Genomic DNA, 21,383 nt, shown 5'->3' with positions numbered 1-21,383 from the left:
ATATTTTAGTAGCAGTGTGCTGAAGAAACACATCTTTAATAACTTCTGTGCAACCTGAATTACTATGCAGGTACAAGAACAATAAAACAGAACTACGGAGAGACCACTCAAAAGAAAACAATCACTTTCCTCTCTGGTCTAAACACAGACTGTATAGCACCTTGGCCTCCAGCTGTGTTAGGTTAGACTACCTTATAAGCAAAAATGTAGCTGAGGTTTTTGGATCAACTCACAACAAATTAGGTTGGTCTTGGTTTCATTAACACATAATAGATAACATTATTTTTAACAGCTCTACAGTCTAGTAGTCACACAGCATCCAAGAATATATTTACCATGTCCATTTATGATCATTAGTAAAACTTTCCAATGTGCAGACTTCTAGTTTTTTGAGTTTTGCAATGTATGATTGTCTTTACAAAATTATGAAATGGTTAAGAACAAACAGGCTTAATGAGATGGCTTCTTTCTGCTTTTAATTCTTCAGTTCCTAAGTATGATGAACTACGACACCCACATCACCCACCAGATTTCAGCGATGGAGCAGAGTCTTGGCATCATGGATAAGGTAAATCCTAAGAGAACCACCACGTCTGAGAGGCACATTTTTAGTTTAAATGCAAGTCCTCTCCTTCATTAGCAAGAGGTGTTGGTAAGAAATAACTGCAACTGATACAGGCATAATGACTCTTCAGCTAACTCTAGGACTGCTGGAGCATAGCCAGAACAGCACACACAGGTGAATATATATCTCAGAATCATAGAATAGTTTGGGTTGGAAGGGATCTTAAAGATCATCCAGTTCCAACCCCTCTGCCATGGGCTCATGTCAAGCTTCTCATCAACCTGCACCCCCGAGTCCTTCTCTGCGGGGCATCTCTCAATCACATCATCCCCCATCCTGTACTGAAATCAGGGATTGCCCCGGCCCAGCTGCAGGATCTTGCACTTGGCCTTGTAGAACCTCATGAGGTTTGCGTAGGCCCACTGCTCCGGCCTGTCCAGGTATTTATTCATTAATAATCGCCTTTCAGTAGTTTTTTCAGCTTGTGCTGAGCTGTCTAGAGCAGCAGTTCTCTAGAGTCTTTCGAAGCAGTCTGCATTCATTGATTGCTGCATAGATCAACCCTATGGAGAGAAATCTACTTGCTTTGTTACCGGAATTAAATGCTTTCCTTCCTGATCCGAATGCAGATCTGCTTAACACTTTTTGCACAGCTTTGCCTATAGAAGTCACTCTTCCATTTCTAATGAAGCATTCTTCCAAATCTTCACTCCTTACTGTGTCTCTCCAGGAGTGCCAGCCTGTTCATAATACCACTGCCCCTCTGTTTTCAAAATAACACAGACACAACAATCTGATTTGCTGGCTCTCTCATCTATTTCAATATTCAGATGACGATTATCCTTGATTTTAAGTGATTCCACTGGATTTTCTCCAGGTTGCTGTAGCTGGCATCAGCCTCCTCATCCTCTTCAAGCTTCAATATTTGTGTTGTCACCTTACAGCCCATCTGACAGCTTCAGCACAACAACCCTTTTTTCAGCAGCTCAGAGCAGCCAAGAGAATGTTCTCAGCTCACACATTCCATTGACTTTCTTTGCTCTCTTTGCCTTTCAAGTTTTATCTTTAATATATCTCTTACCCTGACCTCTTGTCAGCTCCTTAATCAGAACTTTACAAAGCATATTGAAATATTTGTGAAAGACAAAGTAAAGCCAAAATGTGCTACTAGTTACATCCAAATACGCCAAAGTTTACTGAGGTACAAGGAAGTCATTAAGATTATAGGTTTCCATCATAAGTATGTCTTTTGTATAATCTCATATGTTTTCTGTATTCATTTGGGAACGGACAGCTGCACAAGAAGAACGTGAAGAAACGTCAGAAAAGAATTAAAGAGTTGGAAAAGTGCATCAGTTTAGAAGAGCAAGCAAACTACAACCTCAGCCTGCAGCTGAAAGAAATGCTTGTCTCTGTCTCAGAAAGGAGGCACATCTTTGAGGCAGCTGGTGAGTCACAATTTAAGTTACAAGCAAAGAACGTTCAGAAGATATTGCCAAGGCCAGATGGTCCTGTTCTCCATCAGCATCAGCTAAGGGACAAGGAGCACCTACTTCTTATTTTATGTGCACTACTAGTAGTACTTTTTCTACCACAATGTTTACTTAAGAGCATGCCCTTGTAACCAAAGTTAATTGACTAAATTGCTGAAACTATTTATAGTCATTAATACCTTCAGTAGGCAACAGGGCATCATTCTTTCACTTCTTTCCACCCATTCAAGGGAATGGAGGAAGTAAGGTGAAGGGTATTCACCATTGGTAAAACTGTAGAGATCTTTCCCGTAGCAAAAGATTTTCAAAACTGTGGGTACTTGCCAGAAACTAAAGGAAGCATTCCAGTGCCTTTTGAATTTTTCTGCTTTATTCAGAACTGTAAAGACTCTTCAGCCGAACTGTGAGTCTCTTTTAAAATGCTTGCTTATTCTATACAAAACTTAGAAGAACCCCAGGACAGGGCCATATAAATACAAACTATACATCATCTGCAAATACAGGCTAACCCTTATATTTCATTTTATGCAGACACACAGCACATTTCTAATGAGATTGCAAAGCAGCGCTACCAGGAGATTTTGAAGCAGAAACACTTACGGGATCTTGTAGAGGAACAGGAAGAACAGTTTGAAACTCTTCAGGCAGAAGCAGAAAGATGGAGATTAAGAACATTTCCTATCTTTTAGTAATCAAAGTCCAGGTAGATGTATAATACCGTGGTCTTGTCTGAGAAAAAGATCTTGTATGTCTGCCTTTTCTCTCTGAACTTTTCTTTCCACAAACAATTTCTTCTGTAACTTCTTTAAAAATAACTTCAGTTTGAGAGATACCTGTTTGTCCGTTTTGTACAATTTATACCTAGTCTTATCCCCATTATATTTCAACTCGTGAGATTTATTTCTGCTCTTTTGATTTTATAAACCACATCACTCATTACAGAAAACAAATGGTGCAAGAAATTGTAGACTGATAGAAGAACAGGTGAGGTGTGCTTGTACATCCTTAGTCTGCAATATGCAACTGCAGACATTTTGAAGGCAAAATAGTGCAGGAAAACTATGAATTTTCAGCTGCTTCAGTTCATGGCTACGGCTTTGACTTAATTTTGCTTTTTAAATATGTTTTAACCTGTGATGTCACTGTGGGTGGCTAAGGCCCGGCGGTCGGAAGATCTCGCGATGTACGGAAAGGTAGGACCCCCTCCCGGGTAGCCAATTGCGTATTAGTTCATGATGTAAGCAGACGGAAGTGAGGTCGTAAGCCCAGGCTATATAAGGCTGTGTTACGTATCAATAAACGCCATTTGCCGTCCACCACCATACTGACAAAGTTGAAAAAATTCAGAATGTCACAATATTGCTTGCTTACAACTCTTTTTATTCTTCGAAGTCGTATTTGGACAACATAACTCGGTAGCCTGGCAGCACTCTCCTTCCAAACAAATAATTTCTGGGACCTTTTGGCTAAAGGATACAATTCCATATTTTCATTCTACAGTATCTGAGCTTCTTTGTTCTTCTAGATATGATATTGCTGCTCTTGTCCTTCCCTTCTCCAGGCACTGGAAGATGAACTGAAGAAACTTAAAGCTTCCATCCAGGAAACTGAACCAGGTCGCCACGCCTCCGGAGGCAACGCCCCCCGAAGGCGGGGGTGGTGCCGAAACCCGGGGGCCGGGAAGGAGCTCCGGGAATCGGGAAGTCGCTTGGAATCGGGTGAACGACGGCCGGTGCGGCTGGACCAGCCCGGCGGGGAGGACGCTCCCGGACCCGCAAGGAAGATGGAAGCCCTTGTGAAGGTCGTATCGCAATTATATAAGACAGAGTGTAAGCCTAAAGATTTTATTCTCGCCGTTGCGAGACTTTTAGAGCTTGGGGTCATTGACCAGCCGGTGGATATTCTCCACCCCGGCCCCGCGGACTCTGCCCCCCCCACGTGGTGATGATTATGCAGAATCTAAATGTTTGCGAGAGGGGGATGCGTCCCCTCAATCCTCAAACCCCGGCCCGCTTACGGAGGGACAGAAACGAGCGGAATCCTTCTGGGGCGGGTTGGCCGGGGAGGCCGGGGGCGCCGCTGGAAAAGCGGAGCCCGAGGCAATCTCGGAAAGGCCGCCACCTTATGCGGCCCAAGATGGCGCCGAGCGGGAAAGGCGGGGTGAGAACGCTCGCGGCGGGAACAGGGAGGTAGCGCTGGAATTGAACGGCGCGTGCGAGCGTGAGGGGGAGGAGAACATAAAAGAGAAGGGTGGTGCCCGCGAGGGGCGGAGAGCCAGTCAGCGCCCGTCTGCTCCGAGCAGCAGGCGGGGCGAGCCGCGGGGAGGGGGCGGCCCCACCCGCAAGGGAGGTGGGCGGGGCCGGGGCCCGACAGAAGGAGCTCGGGGCCCGGAAGTGACCGGTCAGTCGAGTTCTGACTCCGGCTCGGACGCTAGTCCGGGCGGGTGGGTCACAACCGACTCGAGCTCAGAGGAGGAGGAAGTGGGGGTGCATAGAGTTAAAAGCCGACGCATCCCCACTCAAATTAAAGAAAAGCCGAGAGGGGGACAAATCCCTCTCACGGATTGGAGAAAAATAAAGATGGCATGTGCCGATTGGGCCCCATCGGCCAAGCTAGCATTCCCGGTTCGGGTCACAGACGGGGGACAGAGGGTCCACTCACCAATAAACCCTAAGGACATACAAGCAATTGTTAAAGCAATTGCAGATAAAGGACTTAATTCTGCCATGGTCTCCACCCTCATAGACAGCGTTTTCGGTGGAGATGACATGCTGCCCTTTGATATAAAACAAGCTTGCAGATTAATATTGGACGGGGCAGGGATGATTGTGTTCAAACAAGAATGGGAGGACAACTGCGTAAAGCAGCTGGCCCAAGTAGCTGGGGCAGATCACCCACTGCACGGCTCCAGCCTGCAGCGGCTCATGGGAACAGACCCAACCATGATCACCCCTCAGGCGCAAGCTCAGGGCCTGCGGGCCCATGAAGTCATGGCAACTACCCGTGCGGCCAGAGAAGCCATTCGCACAGCTTCTAGAGTCATCGCCAAGCCATCACCATGGTCCACGATAAAACAAAGTGAAAGTGAGAGTTTCACACAATTCGTGGACCGTCTCCAGGCAGCAGTCGACTCTTCGAGCCTGCCTGCGGAAGCAAAAGGCCCGGTGGTAGCAGAATGCTTGCGTCAGCAGTGCAACTCGGCAACCAAAGAAATTCTGCGGTCATTGCCGGTGGGGTCGAGTATCGCAGACATGATCAAGCATGTCGCGAGGGAAGAGCGTCTAGCCCCAATCCAGATGGCCGTTAGCACTGCAATAGCCAACGTGATGGCATGCTCTAAATGTGGCCAGGTGGGTCACGTTGTAACAAACTGCCCTCGGTTTCATGACTTGCCAACAGCATTCCCCCTGCGCCAGAATCGACCCAGAGGACCGTGTTGGGTCTGCGGGAAGCAAGGGCACTTTGCCAAGGAATGCAGCTCTAAAACTCAGGGAAACGGGAGGGGGAGAGGGCACCTGGGCCGCGCACGGCTCTCTCCCACTTGGGACACCAGGCGGCCCAACTATGCCAACCCCGAATGGGGCGAAGCACCCCTGAACCTGCAGCCCCCCCGACAAGCAACCAACTTTATGGCTCAACCAGCGGTCCAGTCGAACCTGCCCATATCTCAGGGACAGCAAGGACCACCCTCTGGGGGCGAGACCCCAGGGTGGCCCTGGCAGTGAAGTGTGATAACCCACCAGTGGTGTGGGGGACTTGTTCCCTTTATAATACCCTAAATGGCACCACTATTAGTGTCCCCTGAGATCAATGTTTTCCCCATTGATGTAAGCATCCAAAGTGGAGGACCAATTATTTAGATTGTCATTTAAGGGATTTGTCCTCAACCTGTAGTCCATGGCCCTTAGAAGCTGTAGCCAACTCCTAAAGAATGTGTGAGAGGCAAGAAAGAAAAGCAAGACCACTGCCAATGCTCTCGTTGGCTCCTTTGAAATGTGTTAGGATTCCAGGCTCTAGAACAAGACCCTGTGGCTGGGTATTTACCAAAGTGTTAACCACAACGGGGCAGCAGAGGGAAAGGAATGGAACTATCCTACAGCTTTCAATCTTATTCTTTCTTCCATTAGATTAATTTAGTTTTGTTACAATATTTCTTACATTTGGGACCTGAGGTTTCTGAATATGCTTTGCCATGACACAACCACTTGAGTCCTCTTGGCATCCAGTACCAATTTTATTTAATTGTCCTTTTATAAAACTTTTCATTACAAGGATCCATCATGGATTTTTTTTCTCTGAAGAGTTGCTACTTAAAAGGGAGAGAAGCTCAAAGAAAGACAGCATTATCATCATCATCATTATTATAATTTTATACACCACCTTACTAATGCGCAGTTCAGGAAGCAACCTAGTTTAGAATTTACACAATCTCATCCTCAGTTTTCCTTATTTTATTTAGTTTATGTGTTAAGACAGTCATGGCAGCAGGTACAAAGGAATATTATAGAAGTCATCTTTACACAGAAAGCTCCTGATTCACAGGAGCTCAGTTGCAGCCTTCCCAAAGATTTGTGATGTTCAAGAGTCATAAAATCAGCAAAAATGCCTATATTAAATGTTTTTCTGGGTGATGTAAAGCCCCATTTGTTATAGATTTATTACTGTTAGTCCTATTTGATTTATAAAGTAAATATTAATATACTTTATTTCTGTAACATTTCCCCGCTGAGAAATTCAAAATGCTTTGTAAGCATAAATAGAGAGTAGGCTTCTTACGCAGAATCATGTAGCCAGCCCTTGGCATATTTTACTAGCAACATCTAGGCGCTTATGAATCTCTGTCCTATGTTTTCATCCCAAGTCCACCTATATTTCCTTTTTATAGAACCTTTATTGAGACAGCAGGTGTTGTTTTATAGAATTACAGACTCTTCATTCTTTTTCATCCATCTTATTGTCTAGTGTTCCTCACCACTTCTGCTCACATGCTTTGGATCTTCTCTTAAATGTTCTTACAAGGTTTTCTTGTGTTTTCTTCCCCTTTTCCCCTCCCCAAACCCTGTTCCATCTATTTCTTTCTATCGTGGTATTTATATGACCCCTATTACTATTGTATTTGAGCAGATCACTGTCTTTAATAACATTTGATGGTGAATTTCTGTTCTTCCTGATTTGAGAACGATAGATTTATGAGATTTATTTCAGTGAAATGAAATTCAAGGCACATGCAAAGTCTGTGGCAAGGGTATTTCTGGAACTAATTTGCAGATGACACAAAGGTTGACAGAGCTGTTTTACAGAGTAATTTGGATTATATGATACGCTAAACTATTCAAACAAAGTGTGCTTTAGTACTGCCAAGTATGCAAGACCACATGTGCAAGTAATGTCTATGCAGTGGAAGACTATGTTGAAAAGTAATTTGAAAAACATTTGTCAGGGTGAGATAATAGTGGGTAACCATTTCAATTTGGGCTTCCAGTGCTATTCTGACATTAAAAAAAAAACACAACAAACTTCTGGGGTCTCAGAGTGTTGAATTTTATCATAATTTTATCATTAAAATATTGGTTATGGTGGGTCAGCATTGTTGCAAGGGTAGGGAAAGTACCGGATGGATTCCAAGCTAGGGGACAAACCTGTAACAGACACAAGCGCTGGAGAATAAATTCAGATAAATTCAAATTTTAAAATATGTAATTTTAAAATGAAAATATAATTCATCATTCAGACAAGCTTCTAGAGAGAGAGGTGAGTTCTCCACCACTGTCTCCAGACAGACTTCTCTGGAGAATGTTCTCGTTTTTCAAATTACTCCCCTCAGTGAAGGACTAACTGAATAAATAGGACTGAAGTTATACAGGTGCTCAGGCTCTATGAGGGAGTGCTCTTTTTTTTTTTTTTTTGCTGTAAAATGTACGTAACTGCTTGTACAGATATTTGTCAATCGTTAATTGAACTTGTTTATTTTTTTTGCTGAAGCCAAGAGATTCTGCTAAGCCGTCAGTGCATCCTACTGCCCACTGCTGGACTGCGACCTCAGAGATTTACTTGGGCTGTAAGGAAGGATATGTTATGGCAATTGATGCTGAGAGAGGCAGTGTTTCTGTTCTTCAACAAAAACCTCTCCCTGGTAAGAAACAGCTGTGTGGTGTCTTTTATTCAAGTAGGGAGGAAAAAGGATAGGTGAAAGCTTTTTTTGCTTTCTGCTGTTCTGCTATTGTATATCTTACAGAAATTGTAAAGACATATTTCTTTTATTAGTAGGATAAACATTCAGAACTTCTGGGTGGGTTTCTTTAGCACCCAACAATTTGCTTTCATTTTTTTTGGAAAAAAAAAAAGAAAAACTTCTAAATACATCAAAATTGATAAAATGAACAATAGTTACAGCAGTCCTGATCTTATTAACCAGCCCTACTAGGTTAACAATAAACTATTAATATACCAGCTATATGTATTTTTACTGTTAGTTAAGCACCAGTAATGCATTTTATTTTGCATGAAATATTGGACTGTCCTCCTCTGATACGGTAGATGATGTTAGAACAGATGAGCTCATGATGAATCTTTAAAAAACGAAACCAAATTTGACGTAATATTGCTTAATAGAATTCCTTAAGGTCAGCAATTATAGGAACTATTTTGTATTCAAAACAAGTCTATAAAGATTATCAGGCATTAATGCATTACATATGAAGCACAGAAAGTGAACAGAAGACGTCTTTGACTTCATAGAATCATAGAATCACCAGGTTGGAAAAGACCCACCAGATCACTGAGTCCAACCATTCCCATCAATCACTAACCCATGTCCCTCAGCACCTCATCCACCCGTCCCTTAAACCCCTCCAAGGAAGGTGACTCAACCCCCTCCCTGGGCAGCCTCTGCCAGTGCCCAATGACCCTTTCCGTGAAAAATTATTATTTCTATCACTAGAACTGGATAATATCCTTCTGTAGACCAGCATAGCAATGTTTAATAAACACTGAATCAGTGTTAATGGACAGGCTGATGATAATCTTGTTTTCTTCTTTTGCCATGTAATACATTATTTTTTTAAGCTGCTGTAAATATCCCTGACTTTCCCAAAGTTCTGTATCTCTATCCAGTTTTGATAGTCAGCACAGAAATGGAAGGCAGCTCTGAAAAAAAAATCAGCAAACCAGCACTATTCCTCTGTTTTTGAAACCATCAGACTCTTAAGTTTGCCATATCAAGAGCTGAAAATCACAAACAAATATAAAGCTGAGGCGTGACCAGAAATGGTTTGCCAGTTCGTTAGAAGGCAATAAGAATTTTTGCCATTTGGGATTTTCCTCCACTTGTGTATTCTTTGAGTCCTGTCCTAAATCTGTGTGAGAACACTGTCTGTATTCGTATTTTACTGAAGCTTCTGCTTAATTTAAGATGTACTGCAATCTGTATCTGCTCAGCAGAATGCTTACATGTGTGTCCAACTCGAAGCACGTGCCAAGCTCCTGTTATGGTTTTGCAAACAGAACCGTAAGCAGCCACAACATTTCACTTGGGCAATTTTCAGGCTGGCTAAACTTTCCTTTGTAAGTAAATCTAATTAAAAAATTATGAATGGAAATAACAAAACCAGAACTTAGCACTAGAAGATAGATAAATCTGCATCTGGATCACAGTCCATGTATGACTATCTCCCTTTTATAGCTGTAAGCTGAACCACGTAACGACTGTGCCAGCTCAGATGCATAAATGACAGAGATGGTGGATATTGGAGAAGAATGCACATTTTTGATTCAATATACCAAACTTCACCTTTTGTTCAGTAGACTGGGCTATAACTGACTTTTATTGCAATACTGACATATAAACAAGGTTGACGTTATATATTGTTTTCTTTTGTGCAGAATACGTGTGTAAAGTGTCAGACATCGTGTCATATGTTCGAGGAGCGCAGAAAAAGAAAGGTATTTCCATGTTCAAATCAAGCTAATTGATTTTTAGCCAGCATCAATGATGTCTGGGAGTAATAATATGTGAGTACAGCAGGAGGCCACTGGTTAGAAAAACTCAGCTCACACTGACCTCTGTAAGACACATCAATGGCAACCTTTTATATGTTTACAGGAGAAATGATTAATAGCTTTTGTGCTAGTAGACAGCCAAATGAATAGCCTCTGGAAAAACAGTGGCAGGGAAATAATTTCTGTTCATTCTAGTTTAAATTGGAATAAGTGATGCTAGAATGGGTTCTCTACTGCTTAGTTTTAGTAACTTTGTTTAGAACTGCAATCACTTGTGATTTAGTTGAGTTAGGATTTAGGGTTTGTTTCAAATGTTTTGTTTTGGGCTCCACAATACAAAAAAGGCATTCACGTAGTGGACAAAGTTCAGCACAGGGCCACAAAGATTATTGCAGAGTCTGCGTGTGTCATACAAAGATGGGCTGTGAGAACTCTCTTCAGCCCAGTGGAAAGGAAATGGGGGATTTTACTGTTGCTTCAGCTACTCATGAAAGGTTACAGACAGGATGGAACCTGACAGGCAAAGGGCACAGTTTGCATCAATGGAAATTCTGAGTAGAAATTAGGGAAAAAAAATACTTCCACAGTGAAGGTTGCCAGACATTGGGACAAGTTTTGATTTCTCAAATTAATTTCTAATTCATCAGACCACAGTAGTACTGTCACTTTAAATTATGTGTACCAGCCTTGTCCTTCATCATCACAGCACAAAGTCCAAAGAATATATAGCCCGTTGAGCCTTTTTACTCACAAGTAGTAAATCATCTCAGATTTGAAGTTGGGACACATGGTTGCAATGAATTAAACTTGATGTTTCTTGTTGCCTTTGTGCTTTCAGGTGGCAAACCAGAGGATCCACAACAATCAGTTTTATTTGCCATGGCATTTTGTAACGGGGGACTGTATGCAGCTGGAAATGTAAGGCATCCTTTATGCTTGTAACTTATTGTGTGAAAATCAAAAAGCATTCAAATGGAGTGTATTTGCAGAGCTCACTGCAAAGACAGAAGTCAGAAAAAAAGTGGAGGTCCTCTCTGGTTTTGTCATATATCTTCTTTGTTAGAACTTGAGACAAGAACTCAGAAAGGAGCAGGGAGGGAAGAGATTCCATTTTTTAAGTCAAAGAAGGAACCAAAGAGGACAATACTATTTTTAACAAAAGGCAAAGAGAGTTCTAGAGGAACAGGAAAGAAGGATGGACAAAAAATAGGAGAGGAGAAAAAAATGACCAAGAGAACCACCAAATTGTTTTGTGCTGAATCTCACTCAATATTTAATCCAAAATGATGATTACATTATACAGTGCTGCTTAAGAGAGGGACAAATCCCTATACTGTCACAAAAGAAACAATGTGGAATCTCAAGTGTTTACTAATGAGAGAGTCTGTTATCAAACATGGACTGTTAGTAAGACTTGTATTAAAAAACACCTTGATTTTTCAAAAAATGCGTTATGCAGGATAAGAGTCATCTGGATTTAAACGTCATGAAGGCAGATGAGACCATTAGCAATGGGATACAGTTAAACACACTTGCTCCAGAGAATTTCAGAAGGTTTTGCCAGTTCAGTTTGCCAGAGTGGGTGGGATAATTGACCTTCAGGCTGGGATAATTGACCTTGACCTGATGTGGATTTGTACTTTTCTGCACAGGGGGGCGTTTTATTCTTTTATCACATCAAAGATCTGCAGTATGAGACGAAAATCTGCGTTGATATCTTAAAACCCATATCCAGCCTCATATTCTCACCTGATTACGCTGTGCTTCTGCTTGTCACTGACCAGGTATAGCATTTGAGATAACGGCATTATATAATGGCACGTTCCTTTTATTCTGTATGTGCATGCTGGCACTGCCAGTATGAAATGTCTGTAATGTAATCACACAAGTCAACAAATTATACCAGAGGTAAACTTAGCCCATCTTGTGTTTGCAATGAAATCTTGGGCCTTGGGTACATCAGACCTACTGTGGCTATGCGGGAGACTTGTGCTGTGCATCTATCTGAATTTGTCTGGCCACCCAGTCAAAGATCCTTCTTTGACCAGCCTGATGTCCAGAAATCTTACACAAGAGTCCCAAATCCTCAAATTATCCCTGGTTTTCCAGACCTTTAATAATTTAAATTGGCATTTAAATGTGGTTTGTTTGGGTTTTTTTGTGGGGGTAACTTTGGTCACACTTTGTCTCTGATTTCACTCTCCTTTTGTAAAATGCGTAGAGAAGTTCTAAAATCTATGTCTACATTAGTTATGAATTGTTTCTAAAAGGTTTTGAGGTCTTTAGATAAAAACATCTTTTGAAGCTTAAGATTTATTATTTGTGTTTTATGTTGCTTTAGAATATTGATTGGTTTCTGGAGCAATACGAAATAGGGTGGTTTTAAATTAAAGCAGTTATGAGAAACAAAACTTGGAAACGTGACTAGCTGGATCACTCTCAAATGAACCATCCTGATTTTCAGCTAGTGTAAATTTATATAATTTACTAAATTCAGTTGAATTCTACTGGGCACTTTTTACCTCAATTTAGAGTAGAGTATGAAACTTTAAAGAGCTCAGGAAGATGAGTATTTTTTCTTGAAGTCTTTGACAGCTTTTAATGAGAAGTCTCATAGCCCAGGGATGGATTATCTCTCTCTGTTTGTCAGGGGACAATCTATGCTTACAAACCTGCCCACAGTGGAGAAGCTGTCAAACTCCTGGACACATGCAGTAGTTGTTTCCTGACAGCTGATTTTCTTACTCCAGGGGACAAGTACTGTGTGGTAAGAAATTATTTTCTTCCTTATATATAATTGTGGCTCTTTTCAGATGACCAAAACGTTGGTAAGACACAAAATCAAAAGCCTTGCAGAGATCGTGACTGTTCTGGTGTTTGTTACAGTTGTGGAAAACCTTCTCATTACGGAATTAAATGGCATTAATTCAGGTATGGCCTATAGAAGGGTCAGAACTTGCCCTGGAATGCAGGGTGGATAATTCGCAGGCTGCTAAAATGTTGTATGGTTCTGCTGTTTATTTGCTGTCTCACTAGTGGTCAGGAGCACAGCTGAGCAAAAGGTTGATTCAATTCAGAGAATAGATGTCGGAACAAGGAATCCCTGCTGATCTTTTCAGCCTCCAGCACAAACTGGAATAGCCTGAGAGATGCCTTTGTCCCAGGTCCAGGGACAACGAGGCATTACTCATGGATCTGTTCATTCTGAAATATTCCTTGCTTTCCTCCTGTGTCTTGGACTCCTGCAACTCTGATTCATCTCAAGGCCATGAATTCTTCAAGTAGCCAGCCCTGAAATTCTGGGGTGTGAATCAATTAGTTTTGCTGATAATCTGTTTGTTTGTCAATAACATGGGAATGACAAATTTTACCTGAGTCTGAATGAGTGATGTGAGGGTTGATTGATCTCTAGCCACACTTCACTGTGGAATTATAAAATTTCCTGGTTATAAGAAGGCCTCAAAAACATGATACACATAATTTTTCATGTGAGAAAACCAGATGTCACCTTAAGCCCTTTCCTGTGCAAACAAAATGATAAGCAGGTTTTCTATTGCAGGCTGAATGGTGGGAGTGCTAATATTGATCAAGCTTACATGTTTTGCCCTAGATTGTCTCATTCTGCTTAAAAAACATTCCTGTATTTGCATCAATTCACAGAAATGATTACACATTTTCCGTAGGTAGGCGTACCTTGCAGCAACTGGACTTAAAGGGAATTCAAGGTAATTTCAAGCAAAACTAGTAATCCTTGATCTGCTCTGCTCAGACACTATTTGAATTTATATTCTATAAAAGATCACTAGTCATTTCCAGACTATTTGGTTATTCCACTCTCTTTTGACTATGTTTTTTTCTCTGTTCAATAGTCTGTAACAATTTCAGGTGAAGTACAAGTTTGGTTCCTGGAAGATGGAACTTGCCTCAGCAAGCTCAACCTTGATATTCAGGTACACGCAACCAGGAGCTCATTTAGTGACTGATGCTTGAAGTTTTCTTTAGTATTTCTTAATTCATAGCATAATATTCCACAGATTTGGATCAACCTGTGGTGAGGAAAGATCAGTAGTGTCTCTGTACAACCCATGAAAGAGATTTAAAAATATTACGTTTACTTGAACTAATCATCTATTGAACTGGGCCATAAAGCAGAGGCAACATGTCAACCTCATGTCGTAGAATCATTGAATGGTTTGGGTTGTTGTAGTGATGTGTCTTTAAGCACATATTTGTAAATAACAATCTAAATTTTTATAATATTTGATGAAATATTTATTTTTAATGAGTGTCAGAACTGAATGGAAAAGTTTTGAGTCTGTAAAAACTAAATGCCTTGAATGACCAGGCTCTTGAAACTGAGTTGATAAAAGTATTTAAAACTGTTAATGCTTTGTCCTGATTTAAGATGCATTCAAACCCTGAAATCTGACACAGTAAGAGACTCATCCCTTTCTGTAAGAGCTGTACACATAACAATGCACTCACTGTTTCATTGAGGTGGGACTTATTTCACTTTAAATGTGGATATAATGATTTTTTTCTGAGGAGTGCAGAATTGGCTTTTGATATGTAGATACAGAGCATAGGGAAAAAAGCCAAGACGTCTCTAAAATACTTTGTTAAAAACAAGTTTTTTAGCTGAACCATTTGAGGTTTCTTCTTCAAATTTTAGGGACTTCTAAATAGTAAAAGAAGTCGCATACTAACATACAGAATAGTTGTAAAAAAAGGTATGGAACTGTTAATCATATTTTGTTTCTCAACTAGGCAACAGCTATGGCTTGCTGTCCCTCCTCCAGCAGCGTTGCTGTTGGGACCATAAGAGGTCAAATCTATTTTCTTGATGTTACCAAAGCTGAAGCTCCACGGGTTGTTCACAGAATTTTTCTTTCCAAATTTCCAGTGTTGTCTTTGCAGTAAGTATGAAGCAGCAGGGGCAGTAATATTGTCAATCTGTTTCTTGAGTAACGCTGTTAGTTGAACAAAAAAACTGTTCAAGCTTTGATTCCAAAAATAACAAAGTAAAATATTTTGATGGTTTCAATTATTTTCCAACATATTCTGAATTGCTTGCAAGAGAGGTAGTGGCAGGATTTATATGAGAGAAATATAATAAACCTGTATTTTAAGAAGGTTTAACTGAGCACTGAAAATACTCATGTATAAGATCCTTTCTGGCAGATCACTGTGTGCAATAATTATGCACAATTCCATGTATCCAACTTTAGAGGGCCATTTCTCACTAGAAGTAAATTTAAGTTTTTGTGAAATTAAGTATAAGCCTTTTGGTCATCCCTTTTTATACGGTGGATTTTTATTACCATTGTTAATTATTCATTTGCTCACTGTTCTGGAATTTACCAGTCCTCCTGTAATAAGCTCTAGTGATGTAAAAGGCTTTTTTTGTTTGGTTGGTTGCTTTTTTCCATTATTGAAAAATCTGAGAGTATTTTACTTCTACTTTTTAAAAAATAAAATGGATATTGAACAGTTAAACTTTAATATTAGTCTGCCTGTTATTTGGAGACTCAGATGTGATCACTTTCCACAGCTACCTAAGATAAAACATTAAAAATAGATACGGAAAGCAACTCATTCAAGGTCAAATCAATATAAACAGAGCCATGTCTATTAAAAATAATATCAAAATCTGTATAGCCGTTTTATTTTTAAAAACATAAACTTCATTAAAGATTTGCTGAAGTTGTTAACAGACTGCTATGGAGCATCGTTAGCTTTAGATTGACCACCCACACAATTAGAAATTGCACTCATAACTGCACTTTATATCAGACCCTAATCCTGTAAACCTAGAAGCTGAAATTTCAGTTGCGTTTATGCCCTCAGTGAAGTCAGCAGAGTTATTGGAGTGGAATTATTTGACTCTTTTTATTGAGCTGTTTTCTATTTGGATTTTTTTTTCACCTAGTTATGACCAGAGTGGCCGGTTCCTCATCACTAGGGCTGCAGAAGGACATATCTTTATTCTAGATGCCCGGCCTTCAAAATTATTCCAAGTTCTTGGATATGTAGGTAATAAATGTTACAGCATTAACTACACTGTGTTTTCACTATTTACTGTATTTTAGGTGTACTTGCTTTTTTTTTTTTTTATTTAGTTTTAGTTAGCAAAGGAGCAGGTAAGTCAGAGGGAAGAGAATGGATTAGCTAACCAGCTGATCACAACTCCAGCACAAAAGGAATAGTAGTGGCAAAGAACTTAAGACTTTTGTGGCTCATCTTGAGAGAATTTAGAGTAAAAATCCATAGGTCATGATAGCTGGGTGCAATTGCCTGCCCCGGACATCTTTAACGTGAGGACTGCTGGAACTGTCAGCTTTGCTGCTGGATGCTAAAGAATAAAAATGACGGAATTTTAAGTCACAGAATAATTCTTCAGAAATTTGTGTATTTGTTTTTGCAGCCTCTCAATTCCACTAACGTTATACTTACAGATCGCATCTATAAGTATAGACCTTCATCATAACTTTAAGTGGTGGTTATCAGCAGAGAACCTCAAAATTGCTACAGTTCAAGCTGGATGTAAAGTCATATTTGAATGTTTAATGTCATAGTAACACTTAGCACTCTCAGTGCTGGATGCCTCTAGCTGAAGTTGTGTGCGTGCCGCACTTTCCAAAACCAGGTTGTGGCTTGTCTGATATTTTCATGCAAGTTCCAAACTGTGTGGTTGAGCTGAGATGTGTCCTGAACATGGGTCTCTTTGTTTGATGTGATAACTCAGCAAAAACGTTACCGTGATTCAGTAACAATTTGCATTGATGTTCCCTACCTGCTTCAGCCTTAGCAGATGAAGTGCTGGATCTCTCTGTAGTTTCTGACTTCAACAAGGACTTAGTTGAAGTGGCGGCACTTCTTAATGTGGGAGCGGGCCAGAGAGCAAGACTGGAAGTTTTTTATCTACCTTCAGAACTCACAACAGGTAAGAATATATATTCTGTGATATTTTTCTAAGGGAAGATCATATTATTGCCATCCATTAACACAAATCTTAATCTCTTTCTTCATCTCCTCTGTACATTCTCCTGGGACATCATTTCTCATACAGCATTCGGTAGGCTTTATAGTCAGCTCAATCATTGCAAAATGTGATCTTTTAAGGGAAGGCCAAGGAAGGAAGAAGTAATTCATTTGCAGATTCACAAAGCCATCGCTTAACAACTACTTCTACTGGTGGTGGTTGTTATTGCTGTTATTATTACTATTGAGTGGGCAATGCCCGAAGCCAGTCACAGAGACCTTGTTCTAGGCATCACCCTTTTGCAGACTAGCATATCGGGTGTTCAAAGGGGAATCAATCCCACCAGCCTCTTCAAAGAATTATTATAGGTATGTAATAGCTCAGAAGGAAAATATTAAAGGTTGATCTATCTAAAAAAATAGTGATTCCCTGTCTTTGTTATAGCTTTTCTGTGTAAAAGCACCAAGGAAAAAGTCTACTGTGTTTAAAAAATATTACCTTGTGTCCCAATAGGAAATGTTAAAGAAACTTTCTATGAGAAAAGTGTCACTATGAGGAAAAGAGGGGGGGGGGTTAAGGACGCCTAAGAAAGGCAAACTTCCATTCACCTTCTGGAAAACTGATATTCTTGGAATGATCAGTTCGGGGCACTTTCTGGAAACAGGTGGAAAACTAATTCAGTTGTCATGAGAGGTCTTAAATGCATAAATTTAACTAAGGCACAGCAGAGCAGGGTAAATCAGGGTATGCAAACAATTACATCACTGTGGTTAAACCGTTTCTAGGACTTCTTTAGAGCTGTCTCTCTGCTTCACTGCAGTGTGCTAGATTGGCACGACCCCCAGAGTAAGTGTCAAACCTAGGTGTCTTAATTCCTAGTCTCCTTGAAAACTCACATAATGCTCACTCCTTGCTGAGACTGATTTTCTTAATTACTTGATGGGTGAAGCACCTGCATTAGTGGTAATGATGCCTTTTCCTCCCTGTTTCTTTTTTCACGCTTCTAGATAATGATGAGTATGTTAATGACCAAGGAATGTTTGATGCTAGTGCCATTAAACAGGAGCGTTATGATCTGGATTGCCCTTTGAGCTCAGCAGTCAGATTGAAGGATAATATTGTGTATGGTTACTGTACCTCTGGACTTTTCATCTGTAAATATCATCTCACTGAAAAGGTAATTTTCTGAAGCTGCTTTATTTTGGGTGATGGTTAAATACCATCAAACAAAGGCTGTAGCTGAAGTTAATATAGCAGGATATTATCATAAAAAGTCATCTCTGCACTCAAAATATCTACTCCATCCATAAACATCAACTTTTAGTATCCTACCACCTGCTCAGAAATCTGGCAAAAGCAATCTTCTTGTTTGATTACAGAGAAAGCCAAATGTTGCTTCTTAAAACTTGTACAGCTTGCAGGCACTTCATGTGTAGCTTCTGTGTTGGAGCTGTGCTTTTGTGCAGTCTGCTGAGTAACTGGAGTATCCAGCTCTTAAAAGCACTGAGCCCATGTGAGCCCATGACTCGTAAGACACAACTGCAAACCCAGCTCAGCCCTGCCTGAAATTAAGTAGTGGTCACTGTCATTGCCTGCTGATGAACTGGACCTCTCTGTAGCTCATAGGTCTCCCCCAGTTTGAGTCAGGTCAAGGAAGAAGGTGAATTCCAAAGGTGGGCATTCCTCCTTGACAACTCTGGGCCCAGGCACATAAAAACACACAGACCCTTTTGAAGAGATGAGAAGCAAATCATCGTAGCAATGTTACTGCTTCCTGAGCTCAGAAATCCAAGTGTTTGGATTGTAAATCACCACATGTGATAACCCACAAAACTGCCATCAGCCTTCTCAAAATGGCATAGACATCTCCATAATCTGAACTGCTGCTAACATTTTCTTTGTTCGGCAGACTATATCGGAAGACCCATCAGTATTTTTATCAGAGAAGAGGATTCGTAGCAATCAGTTTGGATCGGGGATCCTCTGTTTATCACCCAACGGCCGGTGGCTGGCATCAGCAGCGAACGATGGTGTTTTGTTCGTCTATCACACTCCTACTATGGTAGGTAGGCATCCAGGTACAGGCTTTGTTTGGTGTACGCGAGGAAGAGGTGTGCAAGCTACTTTCTTTCACTGGAAGCTTTTCTTTGCTTGAATATAAAGTGTTCCAGAAAAATTTACGTTGAACATGAACTGTCATAACATTATATAGTACAATTGTTTTTATAACTGATGATTATACAAACTACTTACTTTCTTCTCCAGCAAATCTTGGGGTAGATAATTTTACTACTTTTCGTTATCATCACCTGCAAAATTAGTATTCTAGAAACTTGTCCCATCTGTAGTCAAAAATCACAAAATCATAAATCCTAGGCTTTTATATACTTCGTGTTGACATTTTGGATTGACTTCTATAAGAAAATACAGAAGCATAGTTTATAGACATACCCTGTTACAAAAACATATTTACTCATACTGCTTCTGTGACTTTTCTAGGATATACTCGCTCGTATGCATTGTCACTCATATCAAGGAGGAGGAATCAGATCCACGGTATTTTCTCTGGATAGCAAATTTATCCTTGTTATTGGGAAAAATGATGGTGCCCTGGTGTGCCTGAAATGGAAGTATGTATAATATTGATGGTGTGAATTTTTGTATCCTGACAGACAAATTTTGCATCTATTTGTGATTCTAGACTTTTTATTAGTCTCAAAGTAAGGTTAAGAATTAGATGAAGTCACTCCTCTCATCATTAGAGGTAGCTTCCCTAGCTCATTTAAAGCTTCCCACCAGTGTTGTGGAGAATGTCTTGGACTTTGGGTGCGGTTGCAATACAAGATAAAGGAGTGTCTTCTGATAAGCATTACCCATAATAAGCTGCTTATCACTCTCAAATAAACCATCTGGAATGGGGTGTCTGAGGATCTAAGCCATATAATCTCATGAGATACCATTTTATTTCAGTGATTAGGGGACATCACAGATTTAACGGGAGGGAATTGAACTGTGCCCATAGAGAGCTCTTAGCAAACATTAGGAGTGAGGGACACGTGAAACTACAGCTTTTCTGTGGTATAACAAATGTTCAGGCAGATGCATAAATGGAAGATGGGTCCACCAGAGTGGTATTTCTACTCTGGGTAATGAATCTTTCAGAATTTCTAATTCTGAAGAAACTTCACTTAATTATGAATGCTAGAACTCAAACAATATTAAATCATATGTAAAAATATTGAATAGGCATTTTTGAACAACCTAGTAATTTTGTTATATGGAATATTTAATAATTTGTCCTTTATTATAAGACATAAAAATACATCAATTTATTTTCTATTTACTAGGAAGATAAAGAATACTGAAGCTGAGGAAGCTGATCTTCACTGGCGATCTCTTCTTGCTATACTGAACAAGTCCACTTCAAATGAAAATACTGTTTTACAATCCATGGCAGAACGGCATTTTGACCCAGAATCCACAGCAGAATCACTTCCAGAAGGGAAATTTAAGGTGGGGGTTTTTTTTATTTTTAGGGAAGCGGGGGGAAGGTTTGATCATTATCCTAAAATTGCACATGATAAAAACTGTCCTCCAAACAAACTCTGATCCTTTTGCAGAAGTAGCAAAATACTCCCAAGGATAGGCTGAATATGCTTAATTCTTAATTTGTAGAATAGTATAAACAAGGAAATGGAATAGTTATGGGAAGATGGCATTCACAGCTTCAGTTTCACATGGTTTCTTCAGCCACAGAAAACTCTGTGAAAGTCAATTTCTCCTCATGTGAAATTATTTGTCATTTCCAGTGTGATATTACTGCTATACATTGTGTGTTGTTTGTTTTCCTGTTGAAATCAAGCAAAGCAGCAATTACAGAAGTTAGTAACGTCAGGCCATTTGAGTCAAAAGGCCTTGCATAACAGCAAGGGTTTTCTGGAACAAATCTGGAGCCTGGTTAGGGAGTAAAAATATTGTAACATTCTCTTTAATGACGTGGTGGTGCTTCTAATGCGAGTCCAATTTTTATTTTATTTTGGTCTCTCTCTTATTCTCTCTAAGTACCTGAGATGGATGTTTATATCCTTAATTTCAGGATGCATCGCTTAAATCTTCCAATGTAGAGGTGACAGAGGAAGACGGAAACGTCACCAGTTCATATTCAGCCAATACCAATGAAATGACGTGGATAGATCAGAAAATGAAGAAGGTACTTCGATAGAACAAGTAATAATCAAAACAGGAGTTTTCAAGAGTCAGTAGTGATTTGAATTATGTGCTGTAAAGTAATCTACTTTCTAAAGCTCTTCTGACATTTGGGCCTCCCTTTAAGGCGTTGCCATCT

At 40.2% G+C, this 21,383-nt stretch overlaps 2 protein-coding genes across 2 annotated transcripts in view; both read left to right on the top strand.

Moving 5' to 3' along the window:
* Positions 1 to 3,510, top strand: part of LOC138733930 (cilia- and flagella-associated protein 43-like) — a 34,978-nt gene extending 31,468 nt beyond the window's left edge. Inside the window, 3 exon segments of the mRNA XM_069881448.1 lie at positions 488 to 568; positions 1,860 to 2,013; positions 2,590 to 3,510. Coding sequence (XP_069737549.1) covers positions 488 to 568; positions 1,860 to 2,013; positions 2,590 to 2,747 — 393 coding nt within the window. The 3' untranslated portion in view covers positions 2,748 to 3,510.
* Positions 3,511 to 5,837: 2,327 nt separating this feature from the next.
* Positions 5,838 to 21,383, top strand: part of LOC138733929 (cilia- and flagella-associated protein 43-like) — a 34,976-nt gene continuing 19,430 nt past the window's right edge. Inside the window, 15 exon segments of the mRNA XM_069881447.1 lie at positions 5,838 to 5,885; positions 8,041 to 8,191; positions 9,940 to 9,999; positions 10,895 to 10,974; positions 11,709 to 11,840; positions 12,707 to 12,823; positions 13,926 to 14,006; positions 14,824 to 14,972; positions 15,986 to 16,089; positions 16,859 to 16,999; positions 18,046 to 18,215; positions 18,948 to 19,100; positions 19,538 to 19,668; positions 20,386 to 20,551; positions 21,135 to 21,248. Coding sequence (XP_069737548.1) covers positions 5,838 to 5,885; positions 8,041 to 8,191; positions 9,940 to 9,999; positions 10,895 to 10,974; positions 11,709 to 11,840; positions 12,707 to 12,823; positions 13,926 to 14,006; positions 14,824 to 14,972; positions 15,986 to 16,089; positions 16,859 to 16,999; positions 18,046 to 18,215; positions 18,948 to 19,100; positions 19,538 to 19,668; positions 20,386 to 20,551; positions 21,135 to 21,248 — 1,797 coding nt within the window.

This window comes from Phaenicophaeus curvirostris, unplaced genomic scaffold, assembly GCF_032191515.1.
Source record: "Phaenicophaeus curvirostris isolate KB17595 unplaced genomic scaffold, BPBGC_Pcur_1.0 scaffold_46, whole genome shotgun sequence".
Lineage (NCBI taxonomy): Eukaryota > Metazoa > Chordata > Aves > Cuculiformes > Cuculidae > Phaenicophaeus > Phaenicophaeus curvirostris.
The sequence above is the reverse complement of the archived record's forward strand: the minus strand, read 5'-3'. Positions and strand labels throughout refer to the sequence as shown.